Source organism: Balearica regulorum, chromosome 10, assembly GCF_011004875.1.
Source record: "Balearica regulorum gibbericeps isolate bBalReg1 chromosome 10, bBalReg1.pri, whole genome shotgun sequence".
NCBI lineage: Eukaryota > Metazoa > Chordata > Aves > Gruiformes > Gruidae > Balearica > Balearica regulorum.
In genome coordinates, this window is record NC_046193.1 from 20,168,114 (window position 1) to 20,192,727 (window position 24,614).

General features: G+C 40.0%; 1 protein-coding gene across 2 annotated transcripts in view; it reads right to left on the reverse strand.

Annotated features, from left to right (window-relative positions):
* Nucleotides 1-5,846: 5,846 nt before the first annotated feature.
* PDZRN3 (PDZ domain containing ring finger 3) overlaps nt 5,847-24,614 on the reverse strand; it is a 143,065-nt gene continuing 124,297 nt past the window's right edge. For both annotated transcript variants that reach the window (XM_075762459.1, XM_075762460.1), the window contains 7 exons: nt 23,922-24,175; nt 21,371-21,458; nt 13,713-13,811; nt 12,763-12,825; nt 11,816-11,917; nt 10,619-10,735; nt 5,847-9,844 (listed from right to left, as the gene is read on the reverse strand). In XM_075762459.1, coding sequence (XP_075618574.1) covers nt 8,294-9,844; nt 10,619-10,735; nt 11,816-11,917; nt 12,763-12,825; nt 13,713-13,811; nt 21,371-21,458; nt 23,922-24,175 — 2,274 coding nt within the window. In that variant the 3' untranslated portion in view covers nt 5,847-8,293. The remainder of the gene's footprint in view (nt 9,845-10,618; nt 10,736-11,815; nt 11,918-12,762; nt 12,826-13,712; nt 13,812-21,370; nt 21,459-23,921; nt 24,176-24,614) is intronic.

The following is a 24,614-nucleotide window of genomic DNA, read 5'->3' on the forward strand; positions in this document are numbered from 1 at the left end:
CATGGATGTTCATCCATTTAATTTGGAAATATTTCTCTGCACTCATCAACAGCCACATGCAGGCAACTGAAATTGCCACATTTATTCTGACTTAGTTTTGAAAACGACAGATGCTACATTACTGTAAAACACGGTGAAAGGGTTTTTTAGCTTTGGTTTTGTTTCTCTTTTGATATATAAGCTATTAATGCTGATGAGTGAAGCCACTTTTCTTCAGCAAGGTCTGCTCCTTCTCCCATAAAGTCAAGCGAAGCTTTCACTGGGGAACTGGTGCTGTTTGTGCTTAGGCAAAGGACATAGAAACTGTACTGGGACTAAGGAAGGAGAAGAGTTGGCACATGTGTGATTCACAAATACAAGCAGATGTGTTATGTGGTGGTTATTACTTTTTCTTAATAATGTGACTTTTTCCCCAGCCTGAATAATTCAAAGGAGCAATACTGTTGTGAGCACGCCTCAAGGCGTGTAACCTTCTCTGTCCTCTGGGCGTGTGGTGTGTGCGCTGCTTCCAGTACAGATATTTTAAGGGGATAAACGCAAAACTCTCTGCCAAGTCTTGTGTGTCAAGTGCGAGCCTTGCACCACTGTTTCTCTTCTCATGCGTGCCCACATTTAGGGCTGTGGTACACCAGTTTTGCAGCATGATTCTAGAGCTTTATTCCCATTCCTTGACCTCATGGATCAGCTGTGCTGACCAGCTGTGCTTGGGGTCACCAACAGGGACTGGGCCACTGTGCTGCTTACCAGGGCCCTGGGACCTTAAGGACCCTGTTAAAACAGCACTGCCCTGTCCCACGCCCCAAGGACCACTCAGTCACCTTTCTAAAACCTGAGACCCTGCCATTGTTTGCATTAGGAAAGCTGGTACTTCAGGTGCTTAATGAAAAGCCTTGCAGGACTAGGACATGATGGGTGTGCTGTAGTGTCTGTCGGAAAATGCTTGTGGAGAAGGAAGACAGAGCTTGTGTTGAAACTATTAACCCCCCTTTTAGTGTCAGCTTCATTGCGCCTTTGGGTTTTGCCTTAAATCTGCGTTCTGTGGCACCTTATTTATTTGTTTATATTGTGTTTAGCAATCCTCGATAATGTTGCGTTCGAGTGGTGGATGGGGCTACATGATCTCCAGAGGTTCCTTCCAGCCTCAATTATTCTGTAATACAGATGCAGACACAGATGCCTACAAAGACTTTGGAAAAGAATAAATGAAGCAAAACTTTTAGCCTCATTGAAAAACACTGACACAGGAGAAAGCTGTGTGGTTGTATATATAGCAAGGGTCAGTCTTTCCTTACTAGAGATAATTTTTGATGACTTTGGAGTGGGAATACTGAAGAAGGCTCATCAGTTCATTACCAAACAATCATGTAGTGCTTGCCTCTGCCTAGTTCAGTTTGTGGAGAGAAGCCTGTGGAGTTTCTTTGAATTAGAGTTCAAATGCAGTAGAGCGGAGAAGCGTTTTCTGGAATAGCTTTGTAAAATTGGCTTTGATTTTTGTTACATTTGGCATCTGCGCTTGCTGGACCTTATGGCATAACTGAGTCTTGTTTCTCATGGAAATTATTTGGATGTGACCTTACTGCTTTTATTGTGGCTGCTACCTTGAGCACTAAGGACTAGTAAATGTTGGATGCTAAGCAGAAGTTTGACAAACCTTAGGTGCCTTCAATTTGCAGCCTTTTTGATTTACTGTTATTAAACAATTATAGCTGGATTTGCCTTTTGGGGAGTCTTTGTTTATGGCATTCTAAGCTAACAAAGCCCAGCTAAGCCGAAGGATGGATTATCGAAAATCAAAGCTGGCTCTCCTAATAGGGACAATGGAATCCCACCCGGTCCAAACCTCGCTGTGACACCTGGGAGGCCTGCACTCCAATATGATAAAGTATTTTCTTTGAGAGAAGGTCAACAAAAGTTCGCTTTTATAGGGAAGTTCTTATTCTCAGTTAATGGGGCTCCCTGTTGCATGGTCCTGCGGTTGCTTAACATAAAAAGGATGGATTGTCAAAGAAATTACCTTTAAAGTTCCTCCCTGGCAAACTAAAAGGACAGACCAAGTGTTCTCTTCTGGTCAGACTGAGCGGTCCATGACCCAGCCACCCAAGCTATTGTGCCCTTTTGCACTTCTGCAGTTTAGGATTTGTCAGCAGTTTCATTCTGACCCCTTGTTTCTGGGCAAGTGTCGTTCTCTAGGGTTGTATTTTATAATAGAATCTTCTACCTGGGTTTCAGAGCAAGCCGTTTAATCTTTCTATGCCATGGAAATGAAAACATTTCCAGTACTTAGGGGATTTTTCTAGTCCCAACAGAGCAGATTTATAATTTAACATGGAATATTATGTGCTTATGATATGATATGTGACATGGACTAGGTCTTTTTTTGGTCCTTAAGAACTAAACACAAAATCAAAACATATAAGCAGAGTCAGACTTGGCTTCTTTTCTTTCGATGTGTTACATATGTAATTTCCTGCATATGTAATTGATCCCTAGTCATAGCTGGGCCCAGACCCAACTGAAAGACTGTGGGGATTATTCTTTCTGGTCCCTTTCTGATTTAGCTGACTCATTTTTTCCCAGAAAGAGGAGAGATGGGAGTAGGGTGCGAGAAGCGCATGACCTAAGGCCAACATCATCTGCTGGGAGAAATAGGTGTGGGCTGTTTGGGCTTGCTTTAACTTGACATGTATACATAGAGGTGCTTGAAGAAGACATTGAAGAAATTTAGTTAACTTTTAAAAATGACTTTGATTTTTGCATAGAAGGAAAAAGTAAGAATATCAGCCCAGATTTTTATTTGGGCTTTGAGTCCAGTGGAGCTATGCTGATTTTTATAATATTGGCATTATATTTTTGTAAATTAAACCACTAATTGGAGCATTGTTACCAGGTCATTCTTTTCATTAGTAATTGACTGGGTTAAATCTCCTCTAAGAAACATTCTATGTTTTAGAAGATGGCACAGTTTTTCATAGGAAACTGGTAGAACTTTGTTCCCATTTTGGACTTGATCAGTAAAGAACATTGAAGTGATGCTCTTTGATACATGATGTTGATGTACTAATTTAGGTAACAGAACTCAGATGAAGCTTTAATTCCCAGTATTCAAAACTGGCAGACTGAATCCAGTAGAGTAGACATGGAGCTTTTCAGTTCATTTGGATTTTGTGTTTTCTACCTAGTCTTCAGAGAAGACAATTGCACCTTTTTATGCTACAGAAATGAGGGTATTTCCAGTGTTTTGGGTATTTTAGAATTCCAGCAAGGAATTCCTCCAACTGAGAGGAGGAGTTGACACAAGAACCCTTCTGAGCAGTGCATGCCAAATTGTGAACCTGGCCATTAGAGGGTGTACGATCAGTCCTGCAAACAGAAATAGTTGCATAATTTATTTTGCAATATGAGCTCTGACACATCTCCTGGAGCTTCTGGAGGGATACAGCTTGGGGTGGCAGTATGTTAGCAAGGCTGCAGGATGATTAGTGGTTTTTTAAGCGGTGACCATTAGAAGGCATGTGGGAGGTATGGTTAGCAGAAAAGCAAGTTCTGTGCTGATATGAAAAGCAGTGATTGGCCTTCACTAGTATGGTTTAGGATAATTAACTATGTAAGTTAATAGTCCATTTCGAAATGTTCTGAGATTGCGTGGAGTCTTTCAGATCACATAAGTGGGCTTTGTGTAAGGCGTGTGTATTAAAGCCCTCATGGTTGACCGTGAAATCATCCCAGCTAACGTTTATGTCACCTCCCTTTATTTTTTCCAATGTATAATATATACCACTGTCTGGACTACCAAATGTTACCAGTCTCTCCAGTGGCCAATCTCATGCTTCCAATGACATGAACTGGGAATGAGCAGCTTTCCCCACAGAAGCCCCTGAATCTAGCACTACTTAGTGTCATGACAGACACTTAGAGAAAAGGGACGTTAATTCTGCATGTCTGCATTTGAACAGTGAACATACCTTCGTAAAGCCCGTACAGCTGAGAAGCTGTACTCACACAAGAAAGCCACCATTCTCCTAGATTAACTCTGGCTGGAAGCTCACAGAAGCTGTTCTGTTGGAGAAATAAAGCTGCTGGGATGAAACCCCAAGCAGAATCTTTGCTATTTTGTCACATTAAAGAATTTACATTTAGTAAAACCAGGGGCCTCAGGATGGAGGTACAGCATCTCCTGTGACAGTTTCTGTCTTTCTTTTGTTTTTTTGAATTTTCTCTCTAATTAGTTAATGTTCCAATAAATCCTTAATACAACAACTGCTTGAAAAACAATTGAAAATAAAACAAAAAGAGGAGTTTAAATTGCTTATGGCTTGCTTTGTATGGCTTCCAGGCATTTGAGCAATTTTGCTAACAAGTATCCAGTAACCTATTTCCAAAGGCCACTAGCAGATAATTATATTTGGTTAATTTACATACTTTCAGTTTATAATCCTAATTAGTTCTCCAACCAGTAGTCCCTAGGCAATATGTAGTCTTACCTCATTTTATTTGCCATCCCTAATGTGCAAGTTGTCTTCTTTCAATTTACAAAAAAATGCTGTTAGGTTTGGTTCAGGGCTTTCCCATTTCAGCGCACATCTAAACTGGGTGATTCCACGCTGATTTAAACCCTATTTGCAAATAAGTATTTCACACTTTTGTAGGTCTTACGTCTGGGAGACGTTCTGCAATTTAGGGAAACTGACCCCAGTTTGACACGGAGCCTATTCTCATTGCAAAGAATCAGGCCAAATTCTGCACCAACCTGTATCCAGGGCATCCCATTGATACCTCTGGTTTGCCCATCCTTGCAGGATGGGGACGTGTTGGTCTGTAACCATGCCATACTGCTGCTATGGCAACAGCGGAGATGGGCTTTGGGGTGGTATGAATGAATAATGGCTGCCAAGAGCCTCTGGAGCTGCGCACATGGGCTCTCCAAGGGCCTCTGGCAAAACCTCTCGGGCTGCTTGGCAATTGCTTGTTCCTTTGTGTATTCAGGATCTCTCCCTGCTTACGTACTGTTCTGGGCTCAGTTCTTGTCCAAGCTTGAGATTACACTCAGTAAAGTGGCTGAGGAGGAGAATGGGAATGAAGACTTATACTTTCAGGTGAGAAACACCCCTGTTAGCGCCTTCCAGGTTTAAATGAACTTCAAAAATCACTTGGAATGAGCCTCTCCAGTAGAAGGAGCTCAGCTCCCAGTGCTGATCCCTGCGGGACTCTGAATATCTGGTGCTGAAGTTGAGTCAGCATCTCACTGTGGGACAGGACCCCGTGCCCAGGCTCTGAGGATGGCTCTGTTGCTCTGCAGCTGGGGGAGAGCGCTGGCTTTCAGGTAAAGCCTGTAGTAAGACAGGAGACACAATCTCCACTGTTGCATGGAGATTTCTTGCATGAGATGTCCTGTAGGCAACTAGAACTACAATTTCAGTTATCTTTTAAGCACTCTACTATAATGCAATTTTTAGAAAAGCAGTTGGATGAAATATTTCCTCCTAGGCATCAAAGGCTGCTTTCTAGTCCGATTCATTTCACTGTAATGAGGTCAGGTTTGGACTAACATTATGGTAATTTCCAATGTTTCCTTGCAAGCAATAAAAAGACCCCAAATCTCCCTTTTCAACACTGCATTAAGTACTTCGATAAGGCAATGAAAAAGGGTGTGTGACAACTGAGAAAGGAAAAGGAAAATCAGCAGTTTTCAAAGCTTTTGCCTGGATTTCCAGGATAACAGATGGATTCTGTGAACCACTGCTAGTTAATAAATCGTAATACTAAAGAAGAGAGGTGATTTTTTAACTGACCAAAGTAAAAACAAATGTTTAGTCAGGAAAAACTCAAAGATGTGAGAATAATTCTTGGCCAATAATTTTATTTCAACATCTTAAAGAAGGTAAATTTTATACTGTTGATGCTTTGGTGTAATTTCTACACATCACACTTGAATTCCCAAATACGTTTCTGCTGTTACACACATGCATACAATGCTCAGCATTTATATAACTGATGCCTAAAGGAACCATTACCCGTGAAGTTATTCCAAAAGAGCCTATTTTTATGAGGAACACCTTGATGATAATTCTTCCTCATTAGAGCATTTCAAATCTTACTCTAGTATTTCCGGGTAGACTAAAGATTGCTTAACTGGCTTTTCATGCCTGGTTTAAGGGTTGTGATTCCACATTAATCATAGCTCTGCCTGTGCACGTGAAGAGGAGAAGCAATATTTTGCTATGGCTCTCACATCTGCAATTGGGAGGAACAGAACATGAACTCGGAGTAAAGCAGATTTGAGACAGATAGCAAGTGTCTTATAGTGTGTTGTGAAAATCATGTATTTTTCCAACTGTACCACTCCTGATGATAATGGCTGGTAGTATGTCAGGTGAAATCCTGGCTCTAACAAAGTCAATAGAAAATCTTTCACAGACTACAGTAGGACTAGTACTTTATCCCAAGGAAAATACCACTTGAAGATAAATTTACAGAGGCTTATTGAGTGTCAGATTTCAAGGAGCAGTGACAATTTACATGGGCCAAAGATGCATTTTCAGGTATGTAAAAGAGTTTAGTGCAGAATATGGTAGATATACCTTTGATGCTAATTCAGTGCTAATCCACAAAGGGAGTGGAAAAACCCTGAACAAATCTGTTGTTTGCTTCTTGATAATAGACAAAAAAGGCACTGAGAAGCTGTTAATCTCTCCCCTTCCAACTTTTCACTTCCATCATTAAGATTGTGATTTTTGCTCTGTATAATTTTGACAGAAGAGACCAGAACAAAAGCTTAGAATGGTTTGTGAGCAAGTTTTCTGTGGGGGCAAGGGAAAAGGGAGAGGGGATGGAGAATCTGGGAGCTATTAATGAGTCTACTTTACTTAATCCAGCAGAATATTCCAATTTATATCTGAATTCTTACCTAGAAATAAAAAACAAGAAAAGGAATGTGATCTCTCTTTGACATTTAGTTTTTGTCTTTTTCACCATCTCTTTTAATTTATATATATTTTGCTTTAATTTATATATGCTTTAATTTATGTATTGTCTGTTTTTAATGCAAACCCACACTGAAGTTTGTAGGTGAGTTTTATATACCACTAAGAAACCACAAAACAAAGCACAAAGGGAGAGTAGAAGTCCTATTTCTTTCTCACTTATAGGTCATCTTACATGCCTTGTGAGTTGAAGATATGCATTGCTTGATTCTACTCTTGATACTCCTTGTACTTTTCTCTTGCTTCTTCCCTCCATCTCTCCTTCCCTCAAGAAAACCTCAATCCAAATTCCCCCCAAAGCCAGGATGCAGATTATCCCATTACGTTTGACTCCGGTAGGCTGTCCAGGCATTCCTGCATCGCAGGAACTATGCTCGAGGAAAGAATACTCTATGTGGGGAAACCAGGAGGGAGTCAAAAGAATTTAAAATAGTTTGAAATATAAAACAATAATTTATTTTACTTCATTTTACTCGTTAACGTTTGTAGCTAATGATGATTTCATGAAACTGCTTTTATAATTCAATACATTCAAATCTATAAAGCAAACAGTTACTACCATGGGCTTTTCAAATTCCACAAACTGTCTTATATAAACAAATTAGCTGTACATGCACATTTTTTCAATAGGTTGCAACATTTGCAAACATGCTTTAAAATCCTTTAAAGCTGCAGTATAGTGTACTTTGCTTCAGGCTTTTCAGATGAAACCTATATACTTTCTTCAGAAACCTTAAAAAGAAAAATGTTTAAATGTTGAGCATAACTTTAAAAACTGCTGTTTGATAAATGTTAAATATTACAAGAGAATGACTCTAATTCTGAGTTTAAACCTTGAGCTAAATATTGATAAACAGCACTCTGTGTAGAAGTGAACAACAGCAAAATAATATCACAAAATATGGTTTCACAAAAAATACATATGTGCAGTTGCTCTTGTGGGTTTTTTGCATTTTTTTTTTTTTAGGTAAAGAAAAGCTTGGGTACCTTTTAATATGAATATAGTTTAAGCAAATTACCTGTGTAAGTATGGTTAATACATTTCTGATATTTAAACACTGCATGTAAAAGGTAACAAGTAAAAAAGTACAATCAGTATTCCAAAAAGCACTGCTAATATTGCCTTTGAAGGAGATGGGCAAGCTTCCTCTCCACTTTATAATGGAGATCCTGGCACCCACAGTTGTAGAGTTCAGTATTTGAACTATAAACTTGATGACTGTATCTTATATACAAAAATCTTGCCACATTGAACGAGGCATTGATTTCTACCCCACTGGTAGTGTTTTATATACATAATTTACCAATGATGATTATACAGTAGTCACTGACAGGAAGGAATTGTACACCCGTGTGCCGTCTGGTGACTTTGTTCCATGGGTTAGCAGTTCTTGGATTGTCATCCAATTGTCAAATATTTTTTTATTTCTCTTCTTCATCATTTTTTTGTGGCTCAGTTCAATGATATTCATCTCTCTCTTTTCTTCTGCACCTTGCTGTTCCTTTAAGCAATCTAGCCTGCTCTGCATCATAAACTCACGCCTCTTCCTCTGCTCCTTCGCTTTCACTAAATGCTGCTTCCGCTCTTCCTTGCTCCAGTAACGGCCCATCTTCATTTCACTGATGGCATCATCATCGGTAGTCATACCACTGCGCTCCTCCTTAATCTTTATGGCACGTTCTCTCAGCAGCCTGTCCCTGACTGGCCTCTTTGTAATGTAGCGGGTCCCATCACTTCTGACCTTGACTTTCCACTCCATCCTCGGTTCGCTCTGACTTGAATTAAAGTCTTTGCACATACTCACCAGGCTCATTTGGCTCTGTGCGTACTCCACCGCTGATTTCTGTTGGATGAGCTGCATGTAGCTCTGATAGTGCTGTGCGTGGGCGGGAATATGAGCGTGCTTATATGGAGAGTGATGGTACGGGGAGATGTAGGAGCCAGAAGGTTTTTGACCATGAGTAGGGCTTTTGCTTCCATCATTGGCTTTTCTCTCCTTGCTTTCCAGCTGCTTGCCAAGGTCGGGATCTTTAGCAGAGGCATGGCATTTACCAGTGTTGGATTCATGACTTTCTGAGCTAGCAAATAAATTCTTTTGGGAGACATTATACGCCACTGCCCCCTCATTACCCTGACAGTTAGTGCCTTCTGCAGTTCTGCGCAGCGAATTGTCAGGGGAAATCTCCAGCGTGAGTGGTGTGCTTCGGCAGCTTTCGCCCGTGTTATACGCACTCGAGCTATCCTTGTCAGACTTCTCAGGGAGCTCCGTAATGTCTGAGAGCTCATGCCTGCGAACATCAATGCTTGTGTTATAGTTGCGGAACCCGCTGTTATGTAGCATCCAGGGCTCCCGATACTGATCTTTCAGCTGCTGCATTTTATGAGCTCTCACAATATTCAGGCACTCTAGCTCGATATTGCGCAGCTCCTCATTAAGCATCTCCAGCTCTCTGTCAACACTTTCTTGGTCGCTTTTGCTCATATCCAGCGTGCTGTTATGATAATACAAACTGTAAGGGTTGGCCGACTTGACCTGGCACTTCAGTTCCAGCAGTTCCCGGAATCGCTCGCATTCGTCTACAGGGATGCCAAGGAAGTCAACGTCTGTGCAGTCAGCTGAGATAAATGATTCATTGCTGAACTGCATATCACCGCTTCCTAGGGTGTCGTGACTATATGTCAGCTTCTTCTGGCTCCCTAAAGTGTTGGAGGCGGTGGTGTGATCATCCGCATTGTTTTCCTGCTCGGAGCTCTCATCATTCCGAGTGCTGTCGTCCGTGCGCCCCACGCCGCTGTCCTTCTCATGCTGGTTAGATAAAATGGTGGCGGTATCTGTGGTACCTCCATCTTCCTCATGCTTCTTCTAACAGCAAAAGTGAAAAGACAGAAAAAGAAATTATTGCATGGATGTAAAATATCTCAGGGTGTTATTTAATAGTTTTCTTATCTGTCATCTGTTACATTTTCTGCATCTTTGTTTTTTATTGGTATGGAAAGAATATTATTGAGAACTCATAGAAATGGTGACTGAAAACACAGCATGCTGTGGATGTCCCTTCAGAAAATGTGGCTCCCACAGAGGATGTAGAGTTATAGAAAACTTTAGAAAAAAACTCTAGACAAATATTGAAAATCTGTTATGAACTTGTATGATTGCATTAATGGTGGCAGAATGATGGGGGATACAGGCCCAAATCTGTGGCCCTGCATAAACTTTGCTTTGTAAAACCTTTTTCTTTTACTTTCTCCCCATATATAGAACTTATTTCAGTCATTTGCCCGCATTCTCCATTTGGATTTTAAGGTTTTGGGAGGCAGGCTGTTTTCAGTATGTGCATGCATATCAAACAGGAAATGTTACAAGTTAGCTTGTACTTCTCTCAGTGACCACGGCCAGAACAGTGGATTTCTAAGAACTGTGATCATGTTGTCGTAAGGGGCAACAAAAGGTAATGTTTTAAAATGTTTTAGTCCCCAAGATGAAGTTTGTGGATAGTCATGTAGTATCGTGATTTTACAGAAAGTCTTTTTGCCTTGATCGTCATTCGAGACACTAAGTGTATTCAGTCAAGCTCAATATTGGAATATTGAGTGCAATGTGAAGCTTTGACACCGTTGCCCAACAGAACAGCAGTACCTGCTGAAGCATGCTGGCAGTAAATTGCATTGCCTGGTGGTGCTGTTCCTCTAACATGTCCATGTGCAAGTCATCCAGAAAATCATTTCTGTCATCATCCATCCATCCTTCATCCAGCTATGTGAAAAGGGAGGGAAAAAGCAAACGGAATGTTGTCACAAGAATGAAGACTGACATAAATTATGTTCCTTCTTGGTGAAAAGTGATTGGGAAATCTTAGGAGATTCCTTCCTGTGACAGTGTCCTGGGAAGGAGGACGCATCTCCTTGTGCTAAGCGTGGGTATTGACTGTCCTACCGCCCCCCACAGCCGCCTCCATCTCCAACAGCATGGTTTATCTTCAACAGCCCTTCATATATGAAACAAACCCAGCCTTTTCATCCATGGAAATACTTCTAAGAGTTGGGACTGTTTTGGTTTGTGCACAACTCGATTAGGATGTATAAAACCACTCCAGAGCCCGAAGCTTGAACACACCACTTGCGAGGCAGCATCAAGGGCCAGAGGGAAAAATGCTTACTAGGGGTCTGTAAGACTTTTTTTTTACTCCCAGGCTCAATTATCCCCAAGGGAAAGATCAGAAACATCTCAGCTAACAGGATAGTCGTGAGCCTGACCCTGTGTCTCCAGGTGCATTGGCAAGGGTTGCTCTCACAGCACCAGGAGCAGAGACAGATCAAACAATAGTGCTCATGGCTGTTTGTTCAATGTCTTTGTTGTGCTAATCCCTGCTCTACAAAGGGATCTGGTTCAACCTTTTATTACAGCTGAGGATGCTTCTTGACAGTATTTAACTATATTAAGAGGTGGTGTATAAAGGGCTAAATAATAGGTGTTTTAATGTATGAATAATCAATAGCTATAAGAATTAGAGTTCAGTATGTTCTTCAAAGCTATGGCTTGAAACCATCCATAATACCTAGTGTGATGTTTGTAATAGCATTGCAGCATATATAAATCACCAAATGTCTTATAAATTGAACTTTAATATAAAAAATATGTATATAAGTACCACAACTGCTGAATTCCATTATTTTAGCCCATATATATGTCCAGTCAAACTATATAATATGGTTTTAGGTAGATTTGGTAGATTTAAGTAGTTTAAAATTCTTCAAAAGAACTGCTTTCTACAAAGCAACAACTCTTTTAATTAAGACTCAAGACAGGGGGTTTTTTTTGTTGTTGCTACAGTACCTGAATTTCTGGTCTTGCAACAAGTAAGGAGATATTCTTGCTCTCTTCACTGGTGAGAAGTGCCACAGCTTCTTCTCGGTTCTGTACCTCTATGCCATTGATCTTTAAAGAAAAGAGCAACACAATGAAATCTTTTCATAGGGATACTTAAATGCTGCTGAGAACTGCATGGCTGGATAGATCCCAGTGCAGCACAGGCCACGCACAGTCCCTGCTCACATCTCCAGCCATGTTGTTCAGACAAGTGTTGGGCAAGTGTGTTGGTTTGGATACATGAAGCTGTTCCACACCTCTGCATGTGATGTGTAGAGCCTTGTTACGAGGACAGAAAGTGGAGAAGGAGAGTTAGGCAGGAGCAGAATCGTAACACCAGGTCTGGTAGGTGGAAAGGAACAGAAACGCTCTTGTGTGGGGCAGGGGAGGCTGTGGATGCTGACCCTAGAGACTGAACGGGATGTGGACCTCTACTCATGTTAGTGTCTGTGCAGAAGACAGCCCGCTTCTGACAAAGCCTCTCTGGTGTAGGGTTGTTGCACTTGGAAGACAGCTCATTCTGGCACACAGCACTGGGTGTTCAGCCTGCTGAACAAGTGCTGACATCCCTGTGGATAAATAGGGCTGCCAGAGAGATTCTCAAAGAGGACTAATGTCTTGGGCCAAAACAGAGGGTTTCTGTGGTAGAAGGAAGACTTAAGTATGTGCTGGAAACATGACATCTGGTGACAATATCCTTAACCTGCAGAGTAGGACCAATATAGGGCTTTACCTGGCCAAACTATCAAAATCTGAGCAAGATATGGCAGAGGAAAGGGAAATATCCTCACAAAGTTAAAAGGGAGTGTATGGATACCAGTCGGAAAGGAATGATTTGTAAAAATTATACTGAAATAAATACACTGCAGCAGATTACAGTGTGTTAGCAGACTTTCAGCCATTTACACACATACCTGAATAATGCGATCCCCTTCCCGGAGTCGACCATCTTTTGCAGCAATACTGTTGGGATCAATCTACAAAACAGGAGAACTGTGAGTACTTTGGAGGTGTGAGAGCTCAGTATTTACTTTCCGTTTTAAAACCCAGTATTGGTAATATGACTGATACTGTAAGCCAGTGTGTCTGTCGTTGCCGCTATATCTGTGGTTGTTACGTCTCGCTTAGTCATTACAGGACTTTTCCTTGCATATGTCAAAGTGAAATGCAAGTTAAAATGATCAAATCCAAACCATTTCTTCCTGAGATGTGTCTTCAGAAAATGTAGGTTTATCATGCTTGCGTGATATTGAGTTACCTCATAATTTAACATTTTGCTTTACAACATAGTGCTCTGATTAAAACCAGTTTTTGCATACAATACAGGAAGGATTTTGTCCTAAGTGATGCATTTTGATGGAAGATTTTAGATTTAGTTATGAGTTTCTTTCCCCAAACTGTTGCTACTAAATAGAAATGGATCTGCATGATAAAAAGATTATGTATAAAATGCTACTTTTTTCCTGAAAGGGGGCAAAGAGAGACAAATGGGCCCTAAATCTTTGCAAATAAAAATGTGTGGGTTTGGTATTTTTTTTCCCCATTTATATTGTTTTTGGAATAATTGAGAACAAAAATTAAAGGTAGAATATATTAAAAATACTTTGAAAACATCATTTGAAATTGAACGCTGAGACTGTCTTAGGGGAAAACCGAACACTGGATGTTAATATAATGAAGTTTGACTTCAATAGATGCAGGATTTCACTCAGTTTGGAGAAAAGGAAAAATAACTAGATTTCTTCCAATTACTGCATTCGGGCTGGTTTTCGAACATGGTACAAACAGAAGACAAATGTCTTAAATGCCCAACACTGCAGTTTAAAAGACAAATTGTATCTTACAGAAATCAGCTCAATCTTACCTCACTCACATAAATACCCATGTCATCTTCATCATCTGTTCTGTAACATACAGTAAGGCCAAGCTTGTCCTGGCTGTTCACTCTATGTAAATCTACTTCCTGGGGGTAAAAAAAAAAAAAAAAAAAAAAGCGGAAAAGAAAATACATTGTCAGTGAGACACTGGTGACTGATGGAAGGAATTTTTCAAATACAATGAAAATATTTTGCTTAAGTGATATAGTGCATCTCTTTTCATTTCACTTGTAGACGAGGTTAACTTACTGAGCAAAACGTGATTATATGCAGACAATCAATACCTGGGGCTTTTCTGAGCCTTCAATCAATATGAAGTCGTTTTGAAAACAGACCTTTTATTGATCTTAAAGAAGAAAAATGACCTATATTTCACGTAGTGGTAAGACTTCAAATGCTAAAACACTTATAAAGTATGATTTCAATATTTGCCACAGCTGATATATATTTCATTATAAGCAGGGAAATTTTCTGGCTTTTCAGAGAAAAAATATAATACTCTATTACCTTAACTTGTCTAATTTTGATGAAATGATGTAATAAATTTCTCAAAAGCGTGGCTGAAGATCAATATATTGTCAGCAATAGGTAATAGAAATATAATAAGCAGTTCAGTATCTTGCAAGGGTTTGGTTTAAGCAGGTCACGGTTTATCATTCTACTGCTCTTCGGTGGTCTTGTTAGTCTTGGAGACATTTAAGTCATCTTAAAAATATGTGTTCTTTCTCTTTGCCTTTTGGCCACATAGACTTCGCGTGGGTGATTTTGTTCCTACATTTGCTGCTGCTCTGTGACACTGCTTGATATAAAGGGTTGTAAAATCCACAGAGATCCCCACACGCTGTGGGATGCTCCTGGCCGGTATGCAGTCAGTGCAACCATCCATGGAGCATCTCTCAGCTCTGCCTTCTCGCTTCTGAGGGACATCGAGGGAGCCTAATGTGCTTCGCCAGCTTACTGCGACTGCTGTGTCAGTCCTGAGGGTGCTGCCGCAGGGAGGAAGGATGCTTCTTCAAAGGTAGAGGTGTAGTAGCAACTATAGCTGTGGTTTTTTTACTTCCCTTAGAGTGCTTGGCAGCGAGCGAGGCTTTGAAAGGTCCCGCTCCTCTGCAGCTGCTGCCAGGCAGGATGGAGGAGGCGGCTGTGGGGATCAAGCCCCATTGCTGCGAAGGGAAAGAGTGGGACCAGGCAGAGGGGGCAAAGGGATCCAAGGGGTGTCCCAGCCCAAGGGCAGACCCCGAACTGTGCACTTCTGCTTGGACCCGTCTGTTCAGGGGAAAAGTCCTGAAAACACAACTCATTATTTCTGAACATCTCTCTGTTTTGACCTACGCTGTGCCATTTGTAAGGGGCAAGACAATAAAACAAGCTGATATGAATAATTTATTGGCTTGTCTAGATGACAGCTGCCAAGATCAGCAATCTCATGTTATTTACTTGTCAACATGTGTAATTTCTTTTTTTTTTTTTTTAAAGAAACGTAGCTGTAAATGTCAGTGACATTTCAGATGGTATTTAAATGGTTTCAATCAATAGTATCCATGGTGTACTGCTGCTCTTTTTCTCCCTCTTTTGTTACCTAAATGTTTGAACACAATGCTTTGACAGTGGGGTTTTTTTCCAGATTTCTAAAGCTTTGGGGGCTTTCTAGAGAGGAGATGGAAATTCTTCAGAAGAAAAGATGAGACAAAGTGGATTCAGTTCTGATCTCATTTGATCCTCAGGAACACCACTGCAGTCAGTGCATTTAATCATGGTGCGAACTAGGGACGAGGTGGGAATTTGTGCATTGGGCCTAATTCAGGCCTAGAATGATTTCACTATTTCCTGCACATTTTAAATGAAAAGATTTATGGCCTGAGGAAAGATTTATATACTTTACTCATTTGAAGGCGTGGCAATGAAATAGTGGCAAGAAACTAGTGCTGTAGCTCATTATACTGTTTGGTTGGGGTTTTTTTTGATACTCATAGTGAAAATATGTATATAATGTTAAAGACCACCCCCAGAAACAAACAAACAAAAGCATGGTGACTTCGATCATTATTTAAATAGATCTGATGTACCCATAACGGCTTGCCAGCACCTTTTTGAGTGGAAGGAGAGGAGGGAGCGATCTGTTAGTTCTATTACCTGCTGCGTGTTTTGAATAACAATAGGTGTTTTTTCAACACTGTACTACTATGAAGAGTATTATTATAATTAAAAAATAACTATGGGTTTACATTTAAAATGCACCATCCAAGACATCGCCTGTGATGCACTGGAAGGTAATAAATCATCTGGTAAATTAAACACTACATATTTTAAAAGGAAAACAGATATTGTTTAAAAATATGCTCACAAAGCAGCAAAAGCTAAAGCAAACAAAAAAATGTTTAGAGCAGGTGTTTAGAACTTGAATTTTTATGAGTAATTAGTTGACAGACATACCCTTGGGTACAATCCCTCTAGTCCTTGGTAGGAATAGAATAAGTGGGTTTGATGCTATCCAAATATGATAATTTTGTGTACTTAAAGATAGGAACTGTTGCTTTCTATGGGTCTTTGTGTCAGTAAAGTTTTAATATAATCATAAAGGTTTGAACTATTTGAGAGATAAAAGCCTGCAATTCCAGTTGGAGTTGAAGAACCAACTGCAGAGTCTTCAAAGCAAAGATTATTTCTAATGTTCTGAGTAGAGTCTGTATAATGCCCAGATACATGAAAGGGAAAAATAGAACAGAAAATTGGCACCTGCAAGTACAGGTATTATCACAGCTTATGTAATTGTACCAGGCATTAATTAAACCCTAGGAATTAATATGGGCCTAGAGAACTTTGAAGGTGTAAGTTCATGTGTTCGCAATGCCACAGCACTTGCCATTTCTTACTCCTCCATTTTCAGCATTGTACTTCTGACGAGCCCAGGGGCCCGATCCTGCGAACCTGCAGTGTTCTGTGCTCCTGCTGCGTGCACAGCAGCAGCTGGACTGCTTCCAGAGTCCCTGCTAGACACACGCTCTTCCAGATTAGTCCGGTGTACTGCACAGTCTTGAGATGAAAGAATATTTACTGCTCAACTGGGGCTCAGATACTATTGTAATGAACTCTGTAAAATCATAACTACATGATGAAACGTATCAGCCGCCTACACTGCAGAAGGGGGACACTGAAGTTATTCAACACCTGGTCTAGATCTGCAGGAATTAGTTAACCACAAAGTGTGGTTAATATTAGGGCTGCATTAATATGATAAATGTAAACATTTCATATGTGATATAACTTTTACACACACAGATAACTAAAATCTGCTGCTTTAGATCAGGTAAAAGTGACATTTTGAGAGATGTTCAAGAGAAGTATTTGTATGCTATTTCAAAACAGAGCCTGCACGAGAGAAGGGTCTGAAAGATTACTGGCTCCATATCAAATATAGGGCCAAGGAGGGCTCAAAGTGCTAGCTGCTGAAATCCATATGGCATTTGTAGCAAGACAAGAAGAAATGAACATGCACTATGACATTATACCTGCGACCGCTCATAATAATGAATTAGGAGTAAGTGATAATAGTAAATTAACCTCTGTAAGCTCAGAAGATCCTTCATTTGCAACAGAATATTGAATTACTGTACTGCTGATTTAAAATTATGGCCTGCCTGCAAATTTATAAAAATCAAATTCCTTTCTCTAACAACACAGAAATGAGCAGTAGAAACCTGAAATGAGAGGACAATGATGGGTAAAAAAAAGTTCAAACATTCAGAAAGTGTTATCCAAAGCTTACATGATAAGTACTCTGTCTTTTTGTCTCTCTGTAAAAAGTGTTGGGTTTTTTTTTCTGTGCTGACTTCTGAGGTACCTGACCAGCAGGACCTACTTTTTTGATATTCCATTAAAAGGTTTCACCCAGAAAAAAATGTCAGGGAAATAAGAACTATTTCCTTTTATACTGTGTGAGGCCTCCTCACTACTTCTTGGCAACTGACCCTTATACAGCAGGAGGAAAAATCTTGTTCTTGCTGTCTTGAATTGAAGCTAAAGAAAGTGATCTTTGCATTTCTCTTTTCACATATATGTGGCTTACAGCCTAGGTAAAAAGCAAAAACCTCACCCCTCTGCTTTAGAGAAGAAAACTTTATAAACCAGGTTTTCTTTCCAAAATTCTTTGCCCTAGCGATGAAGTAAAACACTACCTGAAGGCTTCTGTGCCAGCCCAGCTCTATGATGGTAATTCTCTGATAGACCACAGAAACTGGACTAGTTTAACTTATCAGTGGTGCTGGGGCAGGTTGAAGAAAAGTACATCTCCCTCAGATGAAACAGGGCTTAGGATGCCTAAGTAAGAGAACTTGAAGGATGCCTAGGCTCTTTGCCAAGCAGATGGCCAATGGTCCACAATAAAAACCTTTCTTATGCAGTAAGAGGTCTTAAAACCAGGTTGAAGTCCTCCAGAGAGCTAAGGGAGGACAACACTTCAGTATTAGCTTGTAAGCAAGTTGAAATGTTTTACCACTTTTGGATTTGTTCCAGACAAAGACTATACAAATACTTGTCTTAGAAAGTACAGTTGTGAAGCTGAAGGAAGATACTGCTTTTTAAAACTTTACATATTCAATCACCGCCTGAGCAGGACTGCTCAAGCTGAAGTCTTTTGTATTCAGAGACATACGAATGCCTTGAGAAGCTACAGATCAGTGCAACTCCCTGCAGAGCGGGAGTTTTCCATATATTCGCATAAAAGATGCTTTCAAATGCTTTACAACCAGGATGGAATAAAAATTGCAGAGTGCATGTGATGGACCCTACTGATTCCCATGTTCAGACAGTTAACTCTTGCCTCCTCCCCTCCCTTGCAAATAGATTCTTGGAGAAGTAAAAGAAAACTTTTAATCACAGTGCAGTAAAGGGGAGAGCTTGAAACCCTGGTACTCAGCTTTTATTTATGATTTCCTAAAAGCAGTGAAGCATTAATTTCAAATTTTGAAGCACGGATTTTGGTGCTCAGTGTGTTCATTTTTTGCTGATCAGATATTGTGGTTTCATGCTGGGAACGCTGTGTGAGCTGGGTGCTGGGAGGGCAAAAAACTATTTGAATGAATCTGCTGTCCTTTTTCAGTCTTTTAAGTGAAGACTTCACTTCTGTCCAAGATTGAGTGAGAGTGTCAGAAGGAAGATTTCTCAGCAGTTAGCAAACATTTCATGTAGTTTTTCATTACCAAGATGTGCTTAGTCTCAACTAGCCATTCAGCTCAGTTCAGTTCTCTACTCAGAAAGCGAGACCCACATACAAGTTGCATATAGGAAAGGGTAAAGGCAGAAAGTCAAATGTGAGACAACAACCCCCCTTTTTGATGTAGAATGTTCTTGTTTGTAATCTGAGAGAATTTACACACTGAGAAAGCCCCGCACTTGGGCTGCGTGTCTGACAGCTGGACAGACGTGTTGAATAAACACATTAACGCATAACGCTGCTGGGGGAATCCTGGAGTGACATTATTCTTCCTTTATGAACCTGAAATGACTTCTGGCTGGGTCTTTGTGAAGAATGAATCTACTTTTAATTTATAATAAAATATTAGTTCAGGATTTAGTCCCTCTTTCCTCATGTCATGTAAACTTCAAAAGAAAAGAAATGGTATTTATTTATTTTTGTGGTAGGGAATATATGGCAGTTACCTCTGAGTCATCAATTTTAAGATAAATGTTGAGAGATAAAACTGAGAACACAATTTTGGCGTCTTGGCAACACTGCCAGCCTAAATTCCTTCCTACGGATATTTACATTAGAAGCTTGTTGTGAACTTGGATATTTCACTGTTTTTGTCTCGTTTACTTGTTACAAATCACTAACCGGTCAGTTACAGACCATAAAAGTTTAGATGAGGAGCTTCTGATTGAAATTCAAAGCACATTTTATGGACATAGAAGCCCAGAAGGCTGACTTGATGGCTTTCTTACTTTAGACATTCCTGCTGCAGTCAATGAAACAGTGCCTTTGTGATCTTTTAAAACATATCTATCAAAAGGCAAACAAAAAAGCAACTAGCCAGTTGAGTCCCTGTTAGCACTTTGACCTTACCATTGATCACAGTCTCTACAATTTGAACAAGAATCTTTAGTGGTTTTTAAGAAATACTATTAGCCTACAGAGACTTTTCTAATGTTCATCTCCCTGTGTTACTGAGCTGATCACCTTTTGCCATCAAGTACTATATCAATGTCAAAATTATTAATGTTGTGGTTTAAGGCATATTAACGTCTGGCTACTGAAGTGCATGTGTTTAAACTGTTTTCAGCTCAACTGGTTGACCTTCTAATGGAAGCAGTATAATTTATCCACAATATTAGATTTCCTAAAAGATAGATTTTGCAAAGACACTGGCAGAAAATACTAATTTGTTCTATATTTTCCCTTAAGACTGAAATCTATATTGTTTTTATTTAAGCCAAAAAAAAAAAAAAAGGCACTTGTTTGAAAAGTAAGGCCTTGAAGTCTGCTAAACAGCATTTGTTTTACTGGTACTTTGATTTTTATCCTGACTTTGATTTGCGTTTGTATACAGAAGACGAATTACTGCCAGATCTGTAGAATTTGAGAACAGCTTGCAAACTTTTTATGGGGTTTTAGTCCTTGATCCTGCAAACACTTTTACAGAAGGGAACAACTTTGTGCTTATAGAACTACTGAACACTGCTCCCATTGAAGCGGTTGATAAATCTACCACTGATTTAAACAGAGCTACAGACAGGTCAGCATCGCTTGCTTTGACAAATAAGTGTTAGCAGGACCAGGATCTAAGATATCAGAAGTGCAAGCAAGCTAAGAGTAAACTATTCACTTACTGATAATCTTGAATGGATTAGCTGGGTCAGACACTGCTGGCAGTATTTAGAAGTATTGAGATACTTTACTGCTATTTATTACAAACAAGTAAAAACATTTCAGTGGGTCAGTACTGCTTAAGTATCTTGCAGAATTAAGGCCCACAATTTATATGCTGTACTCTGAATGCCTGGGAGCAGGTTATTAAAATTAAGAATGGGAAAACTGAAGATGAACTTCTGGTGGGATATTCAAGTACTTAAAACCCAAGTGATTTTTAAAGATTTGGCAGGAAAATGGCCTTGCATACCTTCATGGCTGATTCAACTTTCATTACCTATAATTTTGTACGTATACATATGAAACTTTTCAGTAATGAAAAAGGGAGGAAGAGCTTAGTATAGTGGCAAATCTATTCTAGTCTTGTCTTGTAAACTTAAAATACTTCTAAATACTTCCTCAAGAACATCTGTTTCTCAGCTTGGGAATATTTAAGGGAAACTCACACATTTTTACTGTGACTATGTGGAACAGGTCCTGCCACTCAGCAAACTTGCATAGGCTTTCAGATTTTCAGAAAGTCTAAATCAGCACAATTATACAGAATTTAATTAATGGAATCAATGACTTCATTATTTATGTTAATTTGTTAGCTGAAGATCTGGCTTATCAGTCCATGACACATAGTGAAATACACTGCTAAAGATATCAGTAAGGTTTGCAACCTGCAAAGTAAGAAATGAGCAATGAAGCGTCTTTTCACTTTATATACACTATAAAGACCGTAACATATACATGTTAAACTGTCAGTAAATGAAACCATTACTGAAGACTAAGTACCTCTAATTCCAATTCATCTCGGTCCATTTCTTGATGAATTCCTCCCATGTAGTCATTTGGGTCATAGTATTCATGCACTGATGGATGGCTGGGAAAAAAAGGTATGTTTTAGGACAGCACTCAGTACTTACTTAGAGTATTAATCCATTCCTAGCTTATAGCAAGGCATCGTCAACGTGATGGACTAACAACCAAACCAAGAAGTTGCATGTGGTTAATTATATACACTGTACCACTGACACCAATAAATGTATTAAATAAAAATTACATGTATTATAGGAGGAGTCTGAAACATTTGGCACCTGATGGTGAATGAGAGACTTGTAAAGGGTCTTAGCATTTATTAATGATTTTTCTCCAAATGTAAAGCTGACTTGGGGAAAAAATACACAGAGAGAATAGAGGCAAAGTAGAGAAAGGTGTACCGAGTGACAGCCAAGCGGGCACATATTTGCCAGGGTTCAAGATGAGAGGGAATACTAGATTCTTTACTTGTGAGCTCAGCTTATTTGCAGATATGAAAGGAAACTTGCCTAGCTGCTTGGTATTGCTACTTTGCCTTAAAGACACAAAGTTTTATCAAATTGCTAAGTATTATAAAAATAATTTGCAACCCAACTATTTGGATCAACAGCACTGTTGATTGATTTGAATGCAACAGGCTGTGCATAATGATTTAAATACTATTTAAATGTGCGTCACTCTTCATATTGCGATTCACTATTGACATGCTGCTTTTTACAACCTGAGCTCCCCGACAGTTTCAACATCTATACTTTGGAAGTTGTAAGCAGTGTAATGCTCTTGTGATCACATTTTTCTATGCTGGAGATTTTTTTCTGCAATGAAAGTAAACTCCCTTTAATTCTTTGTTAGCTAGATACGTGTTTCTTTGTAAGTGTGAGCCTATTTATGTAACAGCACCTGCTAATTGGCAAAGATACCCACGTAGTTGTATGCAGGCTAGATTAATTTGAGAGGGATTCGGAGAAGTTACAGGAAGCATTAGGAAAAAAATGACTCCATTTGCTTGCACATGCTGGTGACAGCATACTCGAATAGCTACCTGACTGCCCTGGTACGTAGGGATAGCTGTGAGGCAGGCTACGTGGTTCAGACCAACCTCTGCAGCTCAAAGTAAGGCTGCTGCTGCTGCCAGCACTTGGAAGCTACATCTAACAATTAAGGGGCAATATGAGGCTACGTGATAGGACGGAGCTACTATTATGTAGGTACGTTGCATTCATTATTAATTAACCTTTGCTGTTTTCCTAATGTATTTGGTTTTGCAGTTGGAAAGTTGCGGATACTGAAAAACCCTCTTGCAAATGCATTTGGGGCTATGCAGTGTAGGTGCTGTAGGAACAGGGGCCTCTTCTCCACAGTGCTCTAAGCCCTGCTGCTTTTTCACTGCAAAGAGTGAAACAGTTACAGCCTTTTCTCAAATGTTTCCACTAAAACATGTGGCTGTGCTTGAATTTCCAATGGGCTGGGAATAGGTGGTGATGCAGTAATATCCGATGGAACCATCTTTCACGTAATCAAGCACTGAGAGTTGTGCGAGGAGCAGATGTTGCACACAGAAGCCCAGTTCCTGGCTGAATGTGTGAACGTTAACATGCCGTGAAAGTCACTGAGGAGCAGTACAGGACCAGTGCCTGTTTCTAGTCAAACTCTGTTTCCTGGGAGCACTGACAAGGATGTCTGGAGATGCATGCTGGGTGTGTTGGTGTGCCGATGGTCACAGCTCGGGCTCTCTGGGGTTCCCCCTCCAGAGCTGTACTGCACAGCCAGGACACGTGCACACTGGAGCTGCCTCTCCCCAGGTACAGAATCATCTCAAAACCAGGTATCGCATTGTCATACACAGCAACTAAGACGTTCAGAGTCCTTTCTATTACTTTTTCCCTTATGGAGATGCATGGCAAGATGACAGGTAATTTGCATGGGTTCCTTGGGGAGCCGTCTTCCTCTTGAACAGCGTGTGAGGGAGTGGTGTGTGTGCCAGGAGATAATTGTCATTTTTATTTGTAAGTACAAAAGCATCAAACTACCATTAACAATAATTAAAATTTGATTCTAAAACATCCACGACAGCACTGGTAAGTAATTTTAGTCCTAGAAAATAATTTATTTGAGTAACATTGCTGCAGGGTTATAATAAAGTAATTAATACACTGGAACAGAATGTAGCAGCTCTTAGCATTACACAATTTATAGCAGCCATAAAAAATAAAGTTAAAACATAAGCAACCCAAAGAGGCAGTGAGAGGAATTACAAGAAGCAATAACTTTACCCATCAAATGCCAGCAAAAAATGAGCTTTATGAGGCCATGTTATGACTCAGTGGCATTACTCATGTGAGTAATGGCTTGCTAGTGTGTAGAAAAAATGAAAATGTTTTGAGTTATGGCTCAATGGTGTATGAATTCTGGCTACTTATGGGAGGACAGGTTCACCAGCAAGTAAAGGTGAGTTTGTGAGCTACTACTAACATGCCACGTTAAGGAATGCAAGGATTTTCAAGGGCTTCACAAAACCATTACTTACTCTTCAGGCAGGAGGTATGGGTCTAGCACGGAGACGGGTGGAGTAGGTGAGCCCATCTTGCTTAGAGCCATGATATGTTCAAAAGTGATATCTGTCTGAGTGCCCACATCTACCAGCTGAGACTCGTGAGGAGCGGTGAAGACCTTGGTGCGTGGAGTTCTTCTCAGGACCTGCACCACAATGGGCTCCTTGGCTGTTTTGAATGCTTCCACTGCCTGCTCGTGTGTGGCTTTAGATAAATCCTTCCCATTGACCTGCAGGAAGAAAGCAAGCAAAGTAATGAGGGAAATAGAAAGTGGAGGATCTCTTTGTTGGTTTTGGCTGTTAATTTAAAAGTCTCAGCTTCCATCTGAAAGTACATACAGCAAGTACTAGGAACTATTCATGCAATGTTATGCATCTCTCATTTCCCCCTTTCATTATAGTAACTTTACAAATCCTGTGCTCTGCTTTTTATTTTGATGGTTAGCTTCTACTGGGCTCACTCTTTGAGCTAAAGTACAAACCAACATCCCATTTGTTTCTTGCAGATTAGAAATCCCTCAGCCCTTGTTCAAACAAAACAAGGTATTGATTCTCCTGTAATTTTTCTATTTTTTTTTTAAACTTTAACCCTATTATTGAACAGAATTACTGTGACAAGGGCTGAAATTACGAAGTTATGTATCTGTGTCCAATAAACAATTTTTCAGA